Here is a 22,899-nt window from a genome sequence, read left to right on the forward strand (position 1 = left end):
CCACTTTGGGGTGTTTTGGAGGAGCGAGTCAGGAAACGTTTTCCTCCACCAGTATCACGTAGTGACCTGGCCACTATCCTGCAAGAAGAATGGCTTAAAATCCCTCTGACCACTGTGCAGGACTTGTATATATCCTTCCCAAGACGAATATATATATATATATATATATATATATATATATATATATATATATATATATATATATGGTTCCAATAGGTCAAACTATCAGGCAGGCGGCATGGGATACATTTTCACAGTTATGTGGATGATACTCAGCCTTATTTATCAATAAATTCTACTGAGGCCAACCAGTTAGACTACAGGAATGTCTTGAAGACAAAAACTTGGATGATTTTTAAATTTTCTGCTTCTAAATCCAGACAAGACAGAAGTTGTCGTCTTTGGACTGGAATCTTTGAAAAAGAAACTGTTTAGTCAATCAATTAATGTGGATGGCCTTAAATTGACCACCGGTAAGAAAGTAAAAAACCTTGGTGTTATTTTTGACCAGGACATGTCATTTAAATCCCATATTAAACAGGTTTCTAGGATTTCCTTCTTTCACCTCCAGAACATTGCCAAAATTAGAAATATCTTGTCCAGGAGTGGCGCTGAAAAACTAGTCCATGCATTTGTTACTTCAAGGCTGGACTATTGTAATTCTTTACTATCAGGATGTCCACAAAATGCAGTTAAATGCCTTCAGCTGATCCAAAATGCTGCAACAAGAGTTCTGATGAAAATTAAAAAGAGAGATCATATTTCTCCTACTTTAGCTTCCCTTCATTGGCTCCCTGTTAAATCCAGAATAGAATTTAAAATTCTCCTCCTCACATATAAAGTCCTTAATGATCTAGCTCCATCATACATCAGAGATCTGATTGTTCCATATATTCCTAACAGAGCACTTCGTTCTCAGACTGCAGGTTTACTGGTGGTTCCTAGAGTCTTCAGAAGTAGAATGGGAGGCAGATCCTTTAGTTATCAGGCTCCTCTCCTGTGGAACCAGCTCCCAGTTTTAGTCCGTGAGGCAGACACCCTGTCTACTTTTAAGGCTAGGCTTAAAACTTTCCCTTTTGATAAAGCTTATAATAAGAGTGGCTTAGGTTATCCTGAGCTATCTCTGTACAGGTCCTTCTCAAAATATTAGCATATTGTGATAAAGTTCATTATTTTCCATAATGTCATGATGAAAATTTAACATTCATATATTTTAGATTCATTGCACACTAACTGAAATATTTCAGGTCTTTTATTGTCTTAATACGGATGATTTTGGCATACAGTTCATGAAAACCCAAAATTCCTATCTCACAAAATTAGCATATCATTAAAAGGGTCTCTAAACGAGCTATGAACCTAATCATCTGAATCAACGAGTTAACTCTAAACACCTGCAAAAGATTCCTGAGGCCTTTAAAACTCCCAGCCTGGTTCATCACTCAAAACCCCAATCATGGGTAAGACTGCCGACCTGACTGCTGTCCAGAAGGCCACTACTGACACCCTCAAGCAAGAGGGTAAGACACAGAAAGAAATTTCTGAACAAATAGGCTGTTCCCAGAGTGCTGTATCAAGACACCTCAGTGGGAAGTCTGTGGGAAGGAAAAAGTGTGGCAGAAAACGCTGCACAACGAGAAGAGGTGACCGGACCCTGAGGAAGATTGTGGAGAAGGGCCGATTCCAGACCTTGGGGGACCTGCGGAAGCAGTGGACTGAGTCTGGAGTAGAAACATCCAGAGCCACCGTGCACAGGCGTGTGCAGGAAATGGGCTACAGGTGCCACATTCCCCAGTCCTGGGCTACAGAGAAGCAGCACTGGACTGTTGCTCAGTGGTCCAAAGTACTTTTTTCGGATGAAAGCTAATTCTGCATGTCATTCGGAAATCAAGGTGCCAGAGTCTGGAGGAAGACTGGGGAGAAGGAAATGCCAAAATGCCAGAAGTCCAGTGTCAAGTACCCACAGTCAGTGATGGTCTGGGGTGCCGTGTCAGCTGCTGGTGTTGGTCCACTGTGTTTTATCAAGGGCAGGGTCAATGCAGCTAGCTATCAGGAGATTTTGGAGCACTTCATGCTTCCATCTGCTGAAAAGCTTTATGGAGATGAAGATTTCATTTTTCAGCACGACATGGCACCTGCTCACAGTGCCAAAACCACTGGTAAATGGTTTACTGACCATGGTATCACTGTGCTCAATTGGCCTGCCAACTCTCCTGACCTGAACCCCATAGAGAATCTGTGGGATATTGTGAAGAGAACGTTGAGAGACTCAAGACCCAACACTCTGGATGAGCTAAAGGCCGCTATCGAAGCATCCTGGGCCTCCATAAGACCTCAGCAGTGCCACAGGCTGATTGCCTCCATGCCACGCCGCATTGAAGCAGTCATTTCTGCAAAAGGATTCCAGACCAAGTATTGAGTGCATAACTGTACATGATTATTTGAAGGTTGACGTTTTTTGTATTAAAAACACTTTTCTTTTATCGGTCGGATGAAATATGCTAATTTTGTGAGATAGGAATTTTGGGTTTTCATGAGCTGTATGCCAAAATCATCCATATTAAGACAATAAAAGACTTGAAATATTTCAGTTAGTGTGCAATGAATCTAAAATATATGAATGTTAAATTTTCATCATTACATTATAGAAAATAATGAACTTTATCACAATATGCTAATTTTTTGAGAAGGACCTGTAGTTATGCTGCTATAGGTTTAGGCTGCTGGAGGATATAATGACCACTTTCACTCTCTTCGCTACATTCTCATACTACTCTCCAATTTTGCATTATTTGCTGTTATTTCAGTTTTGAACTTTGTGTGTTCTCTCTATTTTTTTCTCTTTCTAGAAACTACATCTGACCTGGCTCTGTGTTTAGCTGTGGCACCCTACTGGAGGGTGGCATCGGCCAAGCTGCTACTGCCAACATCTTAATGCTCACCTTATACAAATGACACGCTTGGCCCTGTTTTTCAGTGTTAACCCTGTCTTTCCTAGACATAGCTACTGGCTGAGCTTTTACTGTGACTAACTGCATGTGCTTTCTTTCATACTCTAGACTTGAAAACTGGCTCAGGGTTAATCTGCTTAGCTGTCTTTCTCTCCCAGATGAAGCCTCCAAATGAGCTACAACCATTAATATTTCACTTTTCTTTCCCATAGAAAATACTACTGGATCAGTGCTCCTGTGTTACTTTTGTGTCTCTGCTCTGTTCTCTCAAACCCCCAGTCGGTCGTGGCAGATGGCCGTTCACACTGAGCCTGGTTCTGCTGGAGGTTTCTTCCTGGTAAAAGGGAGTTTTCCTCTCCACTGCAGCTACATGAATGCTCAGTATGAGGGTTTGCTACAAAGTCAATGCAAGCGACTGTCCACTGTTGCTGCATGCGTATCCAGGAGGAATGACTGTTGCAAGTCACTGACTTGATGCAATCTGCTGGGTTTCCAGACAATACCTTAAACATCAGTAGGTGAGCTTTCTAGAATCTAGTTGGTATTTTTTTTTATTATTAAATAATTTGCAAAAACCCACTGTGAGCTGATAGTTGGCCTTAATGTTTTGTGACTCAATAACAGGGTTGATAGAGGATGCATGTTTAATGGTTTTACATCTTTGTGGAGGTGGTGTATTATTCAAAAATGTGCTTTCCGTATGACTGTGTCAGCACCCTCACAGAGCGTCTCAAGCCATAATAAAATTCAGTTCATCTTTGCCTGTACATTTTGGTCATACATTACAGCGCCTGGAGGCAATCAATATAATTCATTAACAGATAATGTTGACGTGTCAGTCAGTTTACTCACGTTGGAGTCGAGGAGATCGATGCTGTCCAGGCTCTTGCTCCTGTGGATGCGACCCTTGATGCGGCGGAGTGATGGCTTGCCCTGACCGGTGCTCGCAGAGGAGGCTGCTGTGATGGAGCCCGCAGTCGGGCTGGGGTGAATCCTGAGGTCAGCATGGGAGGAAGAAATAGGAAAGGTCAGGGAAACACATGGGCACAAGATCAGGAACTCAGCTAGCATGTTTTTTTCCATCAGGGGCAAAGTGCCAAAAATGTGCAGTGAGGAATATGAAGAAGAACGCATCCATCCATCCATCCATCCATCCATCCATCCATCCATCCATCCATCCATCCATCCATCTATATCTATATCTATCTATCTGTCTGTCTGTCTATCTATCTATCTATCTATCTATCTATCTATCTATCTATCTATCTATCTATCTATCTATCTATCTATCTATCTATCTATCTATCTATCTATCTATCTATCTATCTATCTATCTATCTATCTATCTATCTATCTATCTATCTATCTATCTATCTATCTATCTATCTATCTATCTATCTATCTATCTATCTATCTATCTATCTATCTATCTATCTATCTATCTATCTATCTATCTATCTATCTATCTATCTATCTATCTATCTATCTATCTATCTATCTATCTATCTATCTATCTATCTATCTATCTATCTATCTATCTATCTATCTATCTATCTATCTATCTATCTATCTATCTATCTATCTATCTATCTATCTATCTATCTATCTATCTATCTATCTATCTATCTATCACCTAGATGTAAGTGGGTTTTATGAGTATAAAATACATACATACATCTATTGCTTGGTAAAATACATTGCTTATACAGTTCACTGTCTTCACTTGATGCTGTAGTTGGTTCTTATCTAACCAATATAATAAATGTGTGTAAATTAAGCGAATACATGGTAGATATCGATTCATATGCTGAGCAGCAGCCTGAGGAGAGTCTGAGGTTTGAACATATAGTGTGGAAACATTCAGGGAGGAAGGGATGAACAGTGATGGGGAAGAAAGAAAAAAACACCTTCCACTTTTTATCTGCATTAATGCAATAGTTGCCTGAGGGAGTTAGAGATGCTTACTGGCTAGAAATGCAGAGTAAAAACCTTCAACAATACGCACGGTCAATTACAGCTGACCTCAGATAGTTCTCATAAACAATTCAGCAAACATGACTAATGAGAAAATCTGCTTGGACTGTATTACAAAGCTGCTGCACTCCTGCGCATTCACAGACTGGTTTCTTGGATGTTGATTCTGAGGTGGATTTCAGCCAAAACACCTCGGGCCACAAAAGGCACAACATAACATGGTGCCAGAAACTGTGCCGACTCAGATACAATGTGTGCACTAAATTATTTCATCCTCTCTTAGATATCTGCAGGTATAATGCACTTCACTGGAGATTTGTGACAATGAAATGAAACAGGAATTTGTTTTCTTTTTTTACTTGCATATGCCTCCAAATTACTGCCAGTGTGATGAAAAGGGAAAGCAGGGATCTAAGGCAGGACAAACACTAGACCTAGTCACAGTTAATGATTAGTTGTCCTGGGAATGGTAGGTATCAAGTTTCTTATGAATAAGCAGAATCAGCCAGGTGATGTACGAAGACATAGAGGGTATTAATTTATTTATATGGCCAGTCGGAATCTGGTTAACCTACTAACCCCGTTGAAATTTGATTCATCACTGCAAATCAAAGCTACATCAAAATGCCAAGACCATTTCATTAGATATGTGAACATTTAACATTAAATGGATAGTTTTGTTTTTTTAGGCAATCATTGGCAGTCAGTATTTTACCTGTCTGAACAATTTCAGTTTCAAAAATTGAACATAATTGAATTTAAATCCATGATTGGACTGATTTAATTAAATATTTCTGTATCTAACTGAATCTGTTTGTCTTGTAAATTCCTTGAAATCATCATTTGTTGTGACTCTGTGTTGTATAAATAAACAAAATTAAAACGGAATTAGTTGGAAAAGGAGTGGAATATGATCATTGTAATAGACTCAGATTAATGTCTTTCTCTTCTATTAAAAACAATAAAGACACATTTTCAGAAATAGGGTTTATATAGCAGTATGAATGCCACTGGCTTAATGAAACACAAACCATCAGACGTGGAAATAAACCTTTGGGGTTCGGGACTTTTTGACTTCCATAATCCCAAAGCAACAGCAAATGAAAGGAAATCAGAACATTACAAAAGAGAATAAAGCATGCTTTGACTTTGGTTATTCAGAGGCATAAATGTCTTCCAGAGCAGTAGAACAACTCAGCTGATCAGGTAGGGTAATTAAGTAGCCACAGTCCAAACAGTTGGCATACTAACATGGATGTTACCTTGCTGACCTCAAACACAAATCACTGTTTCACACAAGCAGATGGTGTAAGGATAGGCAATACAGCATTCATTAAAACTGCTACTGGACAGTTTTGAACTTGTTTTGTTATAGTTGTTCATTGGGCTCTTTAAGTGAGTCACCAAACTGAGATTTCTCTAAACTTGTCTCTCCTGCAGGTAAGATACTGATTACCTATGATTAGTCCACACAACCTCGCCTATTAAAACAAATCCAAACTATCCCTTTATCCTGCAGTCAGCAGACTGTTAGCTTAGCCCTGTACAAGTACAGTGCCTTGCAAAACTATTAATGCCCCTAAAACTTTTTCAAATTTTTTCTGGTTACAATCTCAAACTGAGATGCATTTAATTCGATTTTACATGGTGGCCAATACAAAGTAGTGCATAATTGTGAAGTGGAGGGAAATGCTTTGTTTTGATCAGCTCAGTGAGATTATAGAGTGTCTGTGAACATTGATTGTATTTAGGTCTGGACTTTGATTGGGCCACTCTAACACATAAATATGCTTTCTTCTACACCTGTCCATTGTAGCTCTGCCTGTATATTTGGGGCTGTTGTTCTGTTGGAAGGTTAATCAACACCTCTGTCTCAGGTCTTTTACAGATTTTAACAGGTTTTCTTTCAGGACTGCCCTGTATTTAGGTTTATCCATTTCTCATCAACTCTGACCAGATTTTCAGTTCAAGCTACAGCTTTTGAGAATTCCCCACTTTCACTATGGGGATGCTGTGTTTAGGGTGGTTTGCAGTGCAATTTTTCTGCCACACATAGCATTTTGCATTAAGGCCAAAAACCTCAACTTTGGTCTCATCTAAATAGAGCAACTTCTTGAGCAACATGTTTGTTTCAAATACATTGAAGTTTGTGGAAAGGTTCAAGCAGCATACATTTTTTTTGTATACTTGGAATCTACCTACAAAAGACAAGCGTGTACAAGTTTTACTATTTAATATGTTCTTGTTTGCATGATAAACATCAAGCTTTGCTTGGGATAATTTATGTCGCTTGCAAGTCTTTGCTTCCACCCTCTTCTTTATTCTCATTTAATCTCTTAACATTCACAAAGAAGGAAAATAGTTCTATAGATGTTAAAGTATGAATTTTATGACACTGACTGAACAACCTCCGGATCAACACTCATATAAGCTCATGTCAGACCAGTGTGAAGGCTGGGAATAGATTACTTTCAGCCTCAGTCCTTAAATCTGCTGCATGATTTTCATGAGCATCTTGAGAGCTTCATGGGTGGTCTCATTCCAAAACAAGCATCTGCTTGGCCCTGACATAATAGGTGTGTGTTAACCTTTTTGCAGGATGCATGAACAAAGAAGAAACACCTAAAAATCTACTAGAATAAGATCAATGCAGAAATCTGATGGCCAGATGACCACAACAGAGTTTAATAAGGTTGTTCATTGATAAGGTTTAGCGGATACCTAATGCTAACACAAAGGGAGGGTGAGGAACGAATTGATCAGTTGCAGCACTTTATGGTGTCCCTCAGGCAGTCTTAGAGGAGCTATCAGCTTAGATTAGCTCAAGCAATAATGGCTGCTGCTTAATCAGCACCTCAACACACAATGTTATGCTTCATTCCTCACATCTTGGCCGGTGCCGATACAACATTTAACAATGGGGAGCAAACTGGAGGGTTTTCTGCAGCATAAACATTAAAATACATAAGCAAAATAGACTTGTTGTAATCTCCTCGCAGGGTTGCAACAGAGTGTAAAGTTCATTAACTTAAAACAATTCTCGGGCTATGTGCAAAAAAGGGGAATGGGTTTTTAAGACTGCAGGCAAGAGGAACATCTGTTTAGAAAGAGCACGCCAAATTTAGAGAGCTGCAGCCACTATTCTGGCATTTTCAAAGGCAAGCAGAGCTGCTCTGCCTCTAATGAGCGTGCACGTGGCACATATATAAAACCAAGTGTTCAGGCCGAGCAGTGTGTGATCTCAACGCCATACACTGTGAGGGCAGCAGCACGGGGAGCTGCTCTGACCATTTGACCAGACACGGGGCAGAGCTATCCCTGCAATCAATTAAAAATAAATTAAAAAAGGGAAAAAAAAGAGGAATCTCTGTCTGTACACCGATGTGAGGACCTTTTTCCTCAATTCAGTCTCAAGTGAATTCATGTCTGACATATGCACAAAAACACCCCTGAAATGCAATTAGGATGTCTTTCAAAGTGTCTTTACATATCTGCAACAGGGAGATGGGTAGAGATGAAAAAAAGACATTTGTTTCCTTCAGAGAATCTAAGTTTTTATCAAAACCAAATTGCATTCATTGTGTTTTACTTTATTATTTTTTGCTTGTGAAAGTACTGAACCGAAAATGGTGAGTAGAAGTCAAAAGGAACACAAATTTATATTCTATACTTCATTTTGTTTAAAACAAAACACGAAAATACAGAGAAGTGACCAAAAACGTTCTTAATTCATCCAAAACTTTGCCACATTATACCATGGATTTTACACATATTGGGTTAATCTAGTTCCATTTGTGGTTAATTTTCAGGTTTTTTAATTTTATACTTCAGTGATTTCTCATGTTTTGCATTCTGGGTTACTTTTAGCGCTTAGACACAGCTGCATCAAGTTAATCAGACTTACCTGTTTCACCTCCAGTAATCAACCATACCGGTACTTAACTCACTGTCTTCATCCACTCTTTGTCAGATCCATGCTATCAACTTCAAGTGTCGTTAAGCATGATTTCCGTTTCTTTCAACCTAGGATCTTCTGCTCTGGACTCAGTTTTAGTTTTTTACTTTCTTTCTTATATATATATATATATATATATATATATATATATATATATATATATATATATATATATAAAGCAGAAAAACACACTTCTTCATACTGCTCTTTTTCCTTATTTATTTAAATTTTTTTAGACATTGCTGTTGTTGCTGTTGATTGATGTAGATATATGATGTGAGTGATGGAAACCAAAGTCAAATTCCTTGTTTGTGCTCATAAACTGGGCCAATAAAATTGATTCTTATTTATTTAATTCAGCATAATCATGATCCTGCCTGCATTTGGGTTGTGCACTATAGAAAACATAATTTTTGAAAAAAGGTTAAATGCTGGTTTTACATTTCTTGCAGAGAGAAGATAGGGGATGTACACATTTTCCATGTGAAATAAAGACGCCTGTGTGTCCTGTCTACAAACCAGTAAGAAGTGTGGATTGTCTGTGATGGGTTTGACACAGACATGTGTCACTCTTGCCTAGCAAATGTGATTTATCTGTCAGCGTTTAGACAATCAGTTGACACTTTGCCCCCAGGCTGTGCCGCAGTCAGGCAGAGTACGTCTTACAGGGTCTTTCCACACACTAACCTCTGAATATCCACACCAATCACACATGACCTCTGTGCACAAGACAACATCACCAGGGATTCATGTCTTCACACTTCCGCTGGGTATCATGTAGAATAACTGGTGTGAGTGAAGTGGAATATGAACAACTTACATGTATACTACAGCTATTATTTGCCACAGAAGTTTCTGAAGCTACATTTGTTGTTTCAGATGCTCTCTCATTTATATTACTAATGCTAACAGGGCTTGAGTAAAAAGAAGAAAAAGAGACTTGATGGGAAAGATTTGATCTTACTCTGGCAGAGCGATAAAAGGCCTCTTTTATTTCAACAGCTATTACTATCTCTGAGCCCAACCTCTATTGCAGAGGTCTACAACCCGCAACTCCAGAGCAATATCTGGCTGTGTCGGCTGACCATATTGGCTTCTATTAACAGTCAAAAGCATATAGAGATGAATAATGTCCTTCAATGTTTATTTATGTATTATTAAAATTATTTTTCCTTATTTCCATTTCAGACTCCACAGGCCTTGTTCTGCTGAAGAAAACACATTTGTTCTAAAGCTTTAAAATGAGCACTGAAATTGTGGTTCTTTCATTTTACCATAATTCGTAATGTTCTTTTAATATATGTGGTATTTATAAACTTGTCTTTTTTTATCTTTCATAGAAGCAGGTGCAAGATCTTTGGATAGCAAGGGTTGCTGACCCCTTCTCCATTGGCTTCAATATTTTACATTATATAAATTGTAATTTTTCTTTCAGTGGTTTTAGTTTTATATTTATATATTTTGTTTCATCTGTCTCATTGTGTAGTCGTGCTAGCTGTGTTTTCATTGTGTTGCACAGCGTTTCTATTGTTTTCATTCTCACCTTTTTCACTGTGAGTGTTATAAGGTTTAAATTATTCTTGTTTTTTTCTTCTCACATTGAGACTCTATATTTTGCCGCTGTCTCGTCTTTTTGTACGTTACTTTTATGTGATTTATTTTCACTTTCTACTGTAGTTTATGCTGAAATTGGCAAACCAGTAAATTGGCAAAACAGGTTGTTGAAGCTTGAGAGGCACAAACACTGAAAGTGAGTAATTTGTTTCCCAAAATAAACTTCCTTAGTGATTTTATCAGGATTATTTTAAAACAAAAGCATTTGCTTGCATGGTATAAAATGGCTTTGGGTCAATTTATTTCTTTACCAAATTTTTTCCCCTATATCATTCTCACATTTAACCACTTATATCCAATCTTCTTTCATGTTGTATTCGTAAGCATATACACGTATATTTAACTGTCGTGCAACAAAATTGGAGCAGCATAATATATTGAAAGGCTCACAGCTCTACATACCCACACTGAATGTTGATTTTCATGAACCTAGATGTTAAAGGTCACAAAGCATGGTGGAGACATTGTGATGAAGTAAAAGAAAGAAAAGAGTCAGGAACCTTTGTGTTGATCATAATCGATATCATCATCACAATATTTAGAAACAGTTCAGCAATTACAAATTTTTATCGGGTCTTGTAGTCCTAATCAGAATTAATTTGGTTCTGGGTCAGTAAGACATTTTTGAACATTTTCAGCCCACTTCTTGACATATGTATTTCTTTCTACTTTAATTTAGTTACTGTAGTTACATTTTTCATATATTATGGAAAAAAAAAACAGTCAGTAAATAGTTATATATGGATTTAATTGTACATTATTACCAATAATTGTGATTCTGTTCCCCTTTTGGGCCAGCTGACATGAAATAAGAGACTATGACCCCTGATCAAAAATGACAGTTGGCATGAAATGTCCTGTGTCAGACTGCACAAAAAAAGGAAAAGTGCAAATTAGTGAAGGGGTGAAACAATCAGCAACTGGACTAAAACAGCTAGATGCACCATATTAAATTGTGGGTATTAACAGATGTGTGGTGTATTCAGTGATACACGGTACGAAACAAAACACCAGTTAAAGATCTGGCTTTCTAAAGCCTCATGCAAAATTTAGCTTCATCTAACACTGACCGGGTCACAGGTCTTCACTAAACGTATTAAAAGTTTTCTACTTCACAAGGTAAGGGCGTTGGACTTCTGTATTAGCACACTGCTGATGAAACAAAAGGCCTCTTCAACATTAAGCTTGATTATGGAGATGGAAGTCTGAAAACAACAATAAGAGCTGACACATGAAAGGAGTCCCTCATATTCTGTGAAACCCCTCATCTTCTCCTCGAAGGGCAATTAGGCTAATAAGACGACGACTAAAGAATATGATCAGCCAAGGGGACTGAAAGCTAATAAGCTGTGTGTGATAAGCTTCTGACCCCCTGCTGAGGTTACAGCACCACTTTGACTTCAGTGCCATCACAGCATTGAGTTTTTTTTAAAGGGGATGGTTATCAGATAAGCTCACAAAACATAATTACACTAAACCCAAAACTAGAAATCAGAAATAGTTCTCATAAATTTCTAGTTAGATTGTGTGTTTATATGTCCCCTTTAAATTGTTATAGTTTACCAATTTTCTGTTTAAATGGGAAAAAAACTAAAGAAATCTTATTGATTGCAATGTTATGTTGGACAATGGAGTTGTCGAATTGTGAATCCTATTAAGCTGAAATTTAGAATTTACCAAGTGAGAAAATCAGATGCGCCTCGCCGACACAACCTCAAATTCCAATAAGAAAGCTGTGTGTTTAAAACTGAGTGATAGATGCAATAATAAACAATGTATTTACTACTTTCATGGAATTTGCCTCAGTAAATTTTGCATTAAATGCAGAGAAATACATTATCAGCTGGTGGTGCTTTTGATTATAGAGCAATGTTTTGTTGGTTGTAGGTTTTTGCCTCTCTTTTTTTCTGTAATTGCAGCGTATTTCTTTTGCAGGATTTTTCTGTTGCATTTGATTATTTTGTGTTTGTGTGTTTTGGAGTTTGCATCATTTATGTCTTTGCAACGCGTTTGCACCTGTTGTACACCGTATAACTCCAATTAAATAAAATCCAACTGGAGAATGTTGCTGAGAATTATTTTGGTGTGATCCAGTGTTATAATCTGTTGTATTTCATAAGAGTCAACTGGCACGATTTAGGTTCATTGGTCATACATTAAATGATGTGTAGGATTTAACCATTTCAGTTACTATTTTCTCAATAATTCGGGAAAATACTAGAGCAAAAAAAAATTACTATGCAGGGGTTTAGGCCCAATGGGTTCAAATCAGAGGGAGAAACGGGCGAAATGGCATTTTGTAGATACAAAACAGGGGTGCGAAATAACAAATGAGCAAATTGATTCTGAGCCATTGTTTGCACAGGAAATGTTGGTAGGAGGTGATGCACTACCAATAAATTTCCATTGTGAAGAAGCCAACAGCATGTCCAAGGTGTGCCAAGATCAAAACTGTCTTCTATAATCTCAAAAACACCATAGTGTTTTATGGAAAAGCTGTTTCATGAACCTTTTAAATCATCATCGTGTGTGCATGGTTCTGTACCATTACAGGGAACAAAGGCTGTTTTCAAATTGTGGAAGGAGGTGGTGCATCACCAGTGATCTCCCTACATGAAACATGTACTGAGACCAAAATATGTAAAACATTTCCCATCAGTTACTTTTTGATATAAAACAATGTAAAAGCGAAGATATTTTAGAAATTTAAGTGAAAGCTAGTTTATTGTTTTTTTTCACTGCCTTATTTTTAAATCAGTTTCTCTGACTGAAACGTGCTGATCTCACACATGAAAATCATTGGTGAAGCATCCTCCCCTACCTATGTTTCAAGTGTTTCATATTTATCGGCTGTTCTGTAAATAACCACCCAAATGGAAACGTGAGGATGGCTAAAAGGTTCATGAAAAGGCTTCTTCCTAACCCACGATGGTGTTTTCAATTCACTTCAATTCAAAGATACTTTATTGATCCCCGAGGGCCAGAGTAGTCAGCTTTGGCCCATCTTGAATTAGCCAGACTAGTTTCAGCCTCCTGGACCAACTGGTCTGGATTTATACTAAATGAAGGCAACAAGACAGTTATTCACTGCAGGTAAGATATTAGCTGCTTATAAACTCATAACAGAACCTCACTTGGGAAATTCTGAACTACTTGTTTAAGGGGTAAGGAAACACAACATAAGTACTTGGTTCTGGTTCAGTTCTTACTGAAGGTTCTCTTGCTTTGAATATCCAGTGTGCTTGAACAACCCATCTTTTTGACTATTTCTGCTTTTTAGCTCTACATGATCATTAATTTGTTAGTTTTTACCTTGTAAAAAACTGACATCAATATTCCACTAAAGCCAGCCTAATTACCACCGGTAGTACTTGTTCCAGTTTCTGGGCTTAGGTTAAAGATGCGATAATAATTGGTAAAACCTCTCACACAATGAAGTCATGTCTGAGAGATCTTTGTGTAATTCACTATCAGGGTGCCGCTGAGTCCTAATTAACCATCTTTGCTTTCAAACAAGATAGTAATCCAGCTGTAATTAGGGATCCAGTGTCACACACGTTGCAGCAATCCGCTTTACAATGAAGAAGAGGAGTAAGAGGGGAAAGCTGCCTTGAGGTAAACAAACGAACAAGGCCACAGGAGGAAAGAGGTAGAAAAGGCAAAGGTGGACACAGCATTAAAAGTGCTGCTGAGTAATGAGGACACTGGATTGGTGGACAGACAGGACGCAAACACATGCTATAGAGGATGAAAAGAGTGATGTTTATTACAGACACAGAAATGAGAGGCGCAGGAGAGGATGATGTTACATGCTTTACTTTTTATTAATCAGTTACAGCAGAGCAGTGGCGACCAGTCGGGTAAAGCAGGAAGAGAGCTGTGGGTTTACCACAGGGTGAGCTGGGTGATGACAGTATACAGCAAAGCACATAAAGTTAGGGGGCAAAGAAACAATGAATGAGGCCATGACATCACCCCCCCACTACATCCAACTTTACAAACTGATGGAGAGCACTCATGCACACAGTGTAGGTGTGATGGTTGCAACACGGTGCAGCAGACTAGCTGCAGTGGCTGACAGGAGTATTATGTCATTTTCCCAGAATGAGCCGGTCACATCTTTTTTTTTTTTTTTTTTTTGGCTCGCCGTATTTTGACGAGACGTAAGGAAGGCGACCAGCACCGCCAACTCTCCACCTACCCCAAACCTGCATCACATCATCATCCGCACCAAGATTCACCATACTCACCACATTCGCTTCCTGGGTGGAAGACAATGTTCTTTGTTGACAGCGGTCACCCCCAGAGCCAGCTGCATAACAGTAATGTATTTCTGGTAATTCACCATGGTACTGTCCACCGCTACAAAAAATCCAACCCAAAGAAAAGCGCAGGTGATCATATATTTTCTCTATTCCTCCTTGGCATCCGCCTCCGCTGCGTCTTCCGCGCTCAGCATCACAACGCCATTTCCAGCGCTGAAGGACTGACAGTGAAAACACTCCCCAAGGAGCTGAGCGAAAGGTGCCGTACCGCTGCGACCCATCTCTGCAATGACACGCCGACCGGGCTCTAACGCTCGCAACCGGACCGCCGATCCATTCGATTGGTCATTTATCAGCGTGCTGTTGAGGTGTGTTTATATATATATATATATATATATATATATATATAAATAATGCACACGGTCAGGATTTGGACATTATCTCCTTCGTCCTGCCTCCTCCCTCCCTCCTAGCCAAGATTGGAAACACTCTTAAAAACGCTGCAGCGTCCAGGCGTCCGCGCGCGTGCGTGTGTGAGAGAGAGGCGGCGGGGGGAGAGACTGGGCGCGTGCACGCGTGAGTGGGAGATTGTTTTTGCGTGAGTGCGCGCGCGCGCGTATGTGTGTGTACGGTGTAGTCAGGAGGGAGGAGGAGCGAGGGACGGAGGGAGGGTGTTAGGAGACCGGGGCGTTTAGAGATGCTCAGTTGTACTATCTGTTCAGGAAGCCCAAAGTTTGCTTAAATAAACTACACCTCGGCTCTCCTTTGGAGAAAGTGGAGACTCTTGCTGTTATGTAATAGTTCCAGGAAGGCGCACCAAGAACTTCAGGTGTGGACAAGTCCTTTGGCTTGATGAATCTTTAAAATTAAAGTGCTTGTCCACAGAAACTGTTGTTACATTTGCAGGAAGAAAAGAGAACTTGCAAGTCTGAGAACCCTGTTCTTACTGTGACCTTATGGGGTGGCAGCATCGTGTTATTGGGTTTTTTGCTGCAGGAGGGGCTGGCGCCATCACAAAATAAGTGGCATGATTGGAAAAAAAAAACATTATGTGGGAATATTGAAGCAACATCTCAAGACTTCAGCCACCAAGTTAAAAACCAGGACCCTTTTCATTCATGGAGTCATGGTGGAGGGGGTCTCCACCTTCAAGCTGCTGGGGACAACCTTACCTGAATGGTCAACACCCAGACTACAACAAAACATCCCCAGCAGGGAGAAGCTGATGGTTACTTTCTACCACTCCACTTTTGAAAGTGTTTTGTCATACTGCTTAACAGCTTTGCATGTTAACCCCAACAGCTCTACTGCCCTGGTGACCACAACAGAAAAGATCATTGGTTGCTCCCTGCCCTCCCTTGATTATCTCTCATATTTTCAGTGTATCTGCAGAACCAAGGAAATTCTTCAGGATTTGTCCCACAATGTTTGTTCTCCTGACTGCCCTCAGGGAAGCGCTTCAGAAACCTGAAGAGCAGACCACAAAGGTTGGCAAACAGCTTCTATCCTTGGGCCATAAGAACTGTGAAGCCCTCTTTCCACAGCTTGTCCCTTTCAATGCCTGTTTATTAATCCTACCTTCAGCCAATGACGTTATGTGATTGTCACCTGGCTCATTGCAAGCAAGCGCTTGGTGCAAAAGGACTTTTTATTTATGGTAGAATTGTAGATATGTATTTATTGTGTTTTTAGTCAGATGTTTATTATGTTTTAGTGAGTTTCAAATGTTTAAGGTGCACTGCTGATGCCATTTTAATGATGTTGTGTTTTTGTATACAATGACAATAAAGTCTTCAAAAATCCTGACATTCGACATTTAGCAAATAGAAATAATTTCAGTAATCCTAACTGACCTAAAACAAGACATGTAAAGTCTGATTTAATGCCAGACAGTAAGGAAAACAAATTGCTTTATTTCATCCACAAAATATCTGCAGAAAAAATATAATAATGTATAAAATTCTTTCTTTATTTTTTCATTTTAAACCAGTTATCTTATTGTTTCTTTGTGCAGCCATGCAGACTTTAACATAGCGTCATGCTGTGCTTGCTTCTGGTCAGATTTTAATGCCCATTATTAGCTTAATTATTGGTAGCTTGAAAGGATCCGTGTGAAGACTGCCACGATTAGCAAACGTTTAGGAATCAGGAGTATCCAGTCATTACCTAAACAACAGTAGCTATCTGGGTTTATTTTGTCCACATACCCCATATATTCACACTTAGGATATATAGGATGGATTAGACCTTCATGGGTTCATGGGAGTTTGCCCAACCGGTCCACATGTGTTTTGTGGACCTGGAGAAAGCATTCAACTGTGTCCCTCGTGATGCCCTGTGGGGGGTTCTCCAGGAGTATGGAATCGGGGGCCCTTTATTAGGGGCCATCCGGTCTCTGTACAAGTGGAGCAGGAGTTTGGTCCGCATTGCCGGCACTTAAGTCGGACCTGTTCCCGGTGTATGTTGGACTCCGGCAGGGCTGCCCTTTGTCACCGGTCCTGTTCATAACTTTTATGGACAGGATTTCTAGGTGCAGCCAAGGGCCGGAGGGGGTCTGGTTTGGGGACCAGTGGATTTCGTCTCTTCTTTTTGCAGATGACGTGGTCCTGCTGGCCCCCTCTAGCCAAGACCTACAGCATGCACTGGGGTGGTTCGCAGCCGAGTGTGAAGCGGCTGGGATGAAGATCAGCTGCTCCAAGTCCGAGGCCATGGTTCTCGACCGGAAAAGGGTGGCTTGTCCTCTTCAGGTTGGAGGGGAGTTCCTGCCTCGAGCGGAGGAGTTTAAGTATCTCGGGGTCTTGTTCACGAGTGAGGGAAGAATGGAGCGGGAGACCGACAGACGGATCGGTGCGGCTGCCACAGTAATGGGGGCGCTGTGCCGGTCCGTTGTGGTGAAGAGAGAGCTGAGCCGAAAAGCGAAGCTCTCGATTTACCGGTCAGTCTACGTTCCTACCCTCACCTATGGCCATGAACTTTGGGTCATGACCGAAAGAACGAGATCACGGATACAAGCGGCTGAAATGAGCTTCCTCCGTAGGGTGGCCGGGCACTCCCTTAGAGATAGGGTGAGGAGCTCGGCCATCCGGGAGGGGCTCGGAGTAGAGCCGCTGCTCCTCCACATCAAGAGGAGCCAGTTGAGGTGGCTCGGGCATCTATACCGGATGCCTCCTGGACGTCTTCTTCGGGAGGTGTTCCAGGCACGTCCCACTGGGAGAAGGCCCAGGGGATGGCCCAGGACACGCTGGAGGGACTATGTCTCTCGGCCTGGGAACGCCTTGGGCTCCCCCCAGAGGAGCTGAAAGAGGTGTCTGGGGAGAGGGACGTCTGGGCGTCTCTGCTGAGTGTGCTGCCCCCGCGACCCGGTCCTGGATAAAGCGGAAGACGACGAGTACGAGTACGAGGGTCATAAACAGTGGCAAGCAAAAAACATTACACATTAAAGCTTAATAGTTTTCTCATTTTAAATGATCCACTATCATATAAGATGTTTTTAACATCTTTCTGCAATATTCTGGGTTCTTTAATGGAATTTGCAAAGAACACACCAGCATATGAAGGCTATTAGCAGACAAACCTCCATTAGATCACATAGATAAAATATTTGACTATTGCTACACATGCCATACCAATGTTAACTAATGCTATTTGTGAAAAAGTTTATTTCTGATGGGCTGCTCAGGTCTGGCAGTGAGCACCGTTGCACAGCACAGAGATTTCTGCTCTAAATCTCAACTGTCCTCTCCTTTTCTCTGTAGAGTGTCCATGCTTTCCACACATTGAGGCCTGCGTGGATTCTCTTGCATCACTCCTGTCAGAAGGTTGCTTCTTTCCTCTGTTTTGTTTTATATGTTCAAGAGGCTAAAGTCAGGAATTGCTGTTTACATAATCAACCTTTACAAGTTTACATTACGACTGTCATTTACAAGTCTTCTTCTAAGGGGAACTGGATTACACTTATATATTTAGCTAACGTCAACAACTTCCATGTCTGGACCAAATATTGTGCGGTTTGGGCATTTTTAATCAACACCATAGAGCTGCACTGCAGCCGGTTCTCCTCATGTTAGCAAAGCCCTAACGTTGACGAAAAAAAAGAATCCCATAACAAAAGCAGACCTATAAACTAATTTTGGACATAGATCCTGCTAGGTGGACACAGAAGACAAAGAAGACCCTGCAGCCTGCTGTAGTTATAAATTTCGTACAATTAAAGACACACATGGTAATATCGGAAAGACAAAACTGAAGCCTTCAAAGCTACTAAACCTTTGATGACTTCTTGTATTAGTCTTTACCTTTTAGTTTTGTAAGGTCCTTTTTTGTTCTGTTTAGTTCAATCTGTGTTTATTTCAGTTTTTGTTTGTCACATTTCCTCAGTCCCATGCTTAGGCTCTTTCCAAGCTGCTCTATAATTACCAACCCAAGGCTACCACTGTCCTGTCTGTGTTTGGGTCCAACTCAACCATCAAGCATGTCAGGGCCCATGCCTTTGTGTTATTTTTCATCAACACGTTTTTCTTTGGAACTCTCTCAGAGATGCCATTTTTGTTCAGTCTGTTATTGTTAAATAAGATCACTGATTTTAATTGGGGTCAATGAAACCTGCAGTGCTTTAGATGTTCTTTTCTGACCCCCTGGATGAGCCGTTGATGTGCTCATGGTTGGCCTCATTTAACTCAATCAAATATGGGAAGGCTGTGGGAAGGTTCCCCCCTATTCCATGTTTTCTCCATATTTGGATAGTGGTCGTTCCCTGGAGTTCCAAAGCCTTAAAAATTGATTAGTAACCCTTTTCTGGCTGATTCATACCAGTGTCTTTGTTTCTCGTCTGTTCTTGAATTTCCTTAAATCGGGAGATGATGTGTTGCTGTTTGAGGTCTTCTAGCCTACTTCATGCTGTCCGACAGGTCCTATTAACGTTATGTATTGTTTCTACAGGTCGGGCAGATATCAGGCCTGAGTTTGGCTGGTGAATCTAAACCAAAAAAGAAACATGTAAAAAATATCTCAGATTCTTAAACTGAGATAGAATTCCCCTTCTCAAAATAGTTGAGGTATTTAAGTTGATTTAACAAAATGGGCAATTATACTTTCACGTTTGTTTTTTTCACGTAACAAATGAAATCATCATTTAAAAACTTCCTGTATTTGTATTATCAAGTTATCTTTATTTTACACTGAAATGTATTGGATGATCTGAGACAGTTAGGTATGGCTGAAAAAGCAAAAACAGGAGATATCTAAAATAAGGTAAATACTTTTTCATGGCACTGTAGGCATTCATTTACATTTTTCTTCTGGACATTATAATTTGAGCTAAATTTGCATAAAAAATGAAAAAATATAAACAATAGGATTACAATGAAAATAACTAAAAACCATGATTTTATTGCTGGAACTTCTCCATTTCTTTTAACAGTGAGTACTACTTCAACCGGACCTCAGAAATAGGAGATTGATCCCTAAAATAAGCCTCTCTCATCCCATAACGGTTTAGGATGAAGGAATACTGACTGCTGCCCGTCCACTTACATGTATCTCTGACTCTTAGATCGCTTAACAGAAGACACCGGAAGGCTGAAAAGATAAGGAGCAACTTTCATGTTGTAATAAATTAGGAAGGACAAATAAATGTTCTATATTTTCAGAAAACATTTAGCTTTGTCATTTATTTTAAGCTTGGAAAATCTTACAGCACAGTGACCTTCAAGAGAGGCAAAACTATTTACACATCTTTGCCAGGGTGCCAAAAATAGTGGGAGGTACTGAAGGAGTTTGCTTTGTGTCCATAATAATTATTTATAAATGAGACAAACAGGTAAATATTTTCATGAAAATTATGCAGCTATTACAAAAAATTATGATTAATCTGTTTATAGACAACATAAAATATGAATTCATACAGAGAAATAAGAACCTTAAACACCTGTTTATCTATAGACACATTAACTGCTAACGCTGACAGATTTTTTGTATTACATTGATGTCTGAAGAAACACTTTCTCCCAATTTGTAACCTTTTGTTTAAAGCAACATTTATTTGTTTGTTTCTTTGTTCCAAGGGAGAAACTATTTATTTATGTACTGGTATGTTTTTTGTTTATTTGTTCATTTTTATATGCCAAGGAGGCACTTTATTTTCATTCATTCAATTGTTTATTTATTTGTTTATGTATTAAGTTCTTCAACAAAAATGGAAGAGTTACTTTTTCAAATGTAATTTTTCATTACAACACATGTAACACGATGTTAGAGACAGATGGCATGTTTCTGTATCACAGTGACTCAGTTTGTTGAATAGAACAAGAGCTGGGACACAGCTCCTGCTCTTCAGTGGACTGGGCCCATAGCACTTGTCGTTAGCAGCAAACAGAGGCTGGAGTAGGTTGTTTTTCAGTCAATAGACTGACACACTGGTGCCTCAATAAGTCGATTAGTCTGGACTTTGAGGTCTTAGAGGAGTGAGCCGCTTTGTCACCTGAGTTTGAGAGGTGCTCTTCTCACTCTCACCCAACAGACCAGATAGACTTAAGCAACAATGTCTGAGAGGCCAGATAGATTGAAGCTGAGCACACTGATAAACACTGGTCTGGAGGGACAACTCAATCCAATGACTGTTATGGACTCCAGAGATAAAACACACACCAACAATCAGACATTTCCTTTATACAGCTATGCAAACAGAATGGCCCTTGTTCTGCCTAGCAGTAAAACAGATAGTCTTTTTGTTTACGTACTAAATACATGCAAAGGGGGCATGTAAAAACATATAATTGATAATTAAACTGAGATAAAATTCCCTTTCGTTGGTTAGTTGACGTATTTAAAAAACAATAAATTTTTTACCAAAGCTGGTGTATAATAATATATGAAAATGTACATCCAGCCTCTTGTGAAACTTAATTCTGTGCTTGCCAAAATGATTATTTCTGGGTGACTGGAAGCAGAAAAGCCTTTGGGCCACGAGCTGAACCCAAACATAAGATCAAGAATTCACTCACCCATACCTACTGGTTAGAACACTTCTAATGTTATCTTGGTGCATAACAAAAAGAAAAGAGGTGCAGCTTAGGGGGAAAATCTTTAATAGAAATGAAAACATTTTGTATAAACAAGCCTTTTCCTGGTCTAAATGAATAAATTTGTAAAAAAAAGAAAAACAATGCATTAATTTAAACTCGTAAATCTGACAGAGGGTGGTAAAATTCTATAAGCCTTTTTCTAAATAAAATTTTGCATGCATTTTTACAGAAAGAAAAATATCATTAAGATAAAAATATAATGTATTTTGATTTAAAATGTTTAGCAGAGTTTGAGGCCTGACCCCCAGCTTTAACAAAATAACAAACCCTTTAGGACAGTATTAGATGTTAATATCTCCCTGACAAGCTGTCAATCTGTAAAAGCCAGGAAACAATTCTCAATAGTTCCATGTAAATATGTATTTCATAAAACAGGTTTAGAAAACAGAAACAAGTAGAGCAAAAAGCAAAAGTTTTAAACTGGTTTTCTGATTTAAATGAAACATTCTTCATGCATGAAAAAACAACCTCAAGAAAGATCTGAAATCAAACCGAACATGCGTCTTCTTTTTTTTTCTCCATAGCAGTGGTGCAGATTAGTCAAGATAGTTACACCAGTGATAGAACAAAACATACTATATGCATAGACACAAAAAGACCAAATAATTGTTTCGTTTAGTAAATAAAATCAGATTATGTCAGTCTAAAAGCACTTCACCTCCAGCTGTAATCACTCAATCTATAATCCAACACTAGTCCAATCCCAGTTCTCACTCTACTACCTCTTGTAATGTAATGTAATGTATGTACAATGCTGTACATATACAGTACAGACCAAAGGTTTGGACACACCTTCTAATTCAAAGAGTTTTCTTTATTTTCATGACTATGGATATTGTAGCTTCACACTGAAGGCATCAAAACTATGAATTAACACATGTGGAATTATTTACTGAACAAAAAAGTGTGAAACAACTGAAAATATGTCTTATATTCTAGGTTCTTCAAAGTAGCCACCTTTTGCTTTGATTGCTACTCCACATGCTCTTGGCATTCTGTTGATGAGCTTCAAGAGGTCGTCACTTGAAATGGTTTTCACTTCACAGGTGTGCCCTGTC

The 22,899-nt window shown here is 39.4% G+C and overlaps 1 protein-coding gene across 1 annotated transcript in view; it reads right to left on the reverse strand.

Annotated features, from left to right (window-relative positions):
* Positions 1-3,733: 3,733 nt before the first annotated feature.
* LOC124883381 overlaps positions 3,734-22,899 on the reverse strand; it is a 30,695-nt gene continuing 11,529 nt past the window's right edge. Inside the window, exons 3-4 of the mRNA XM_047390511.1 lie at positions 3,804-3,945; positions 3,734-3,742 (exon numbers count right to left, since the gene is read on the reverse strand). Coding sequence (XP_047246467.1) covers positions 3,734-3,742; positions 3,804-3,945 — 151 coding nt within the window. The remainder of the gene's footprint in view (positions 3,743-3,803; positions 3,946-22,899) is intronic.

Source organism: Girardinichthys multiradiatus, chromosome 2 (genome assembly GCF_021462225.1).
Source record: "Girardinichthys multiradiatus isolate DD_20200921_A chromosome 2, DD_fGirMul_XY1, whole genome shotgun sequence".
Classification (NCBI taxonomy): Eukaryota; Metazoa; Chordata; class Actinopteri; order Cyprinodontiformes; family Goodeidae; genus Girardinichthys; species Girardinichthys multiradiatus.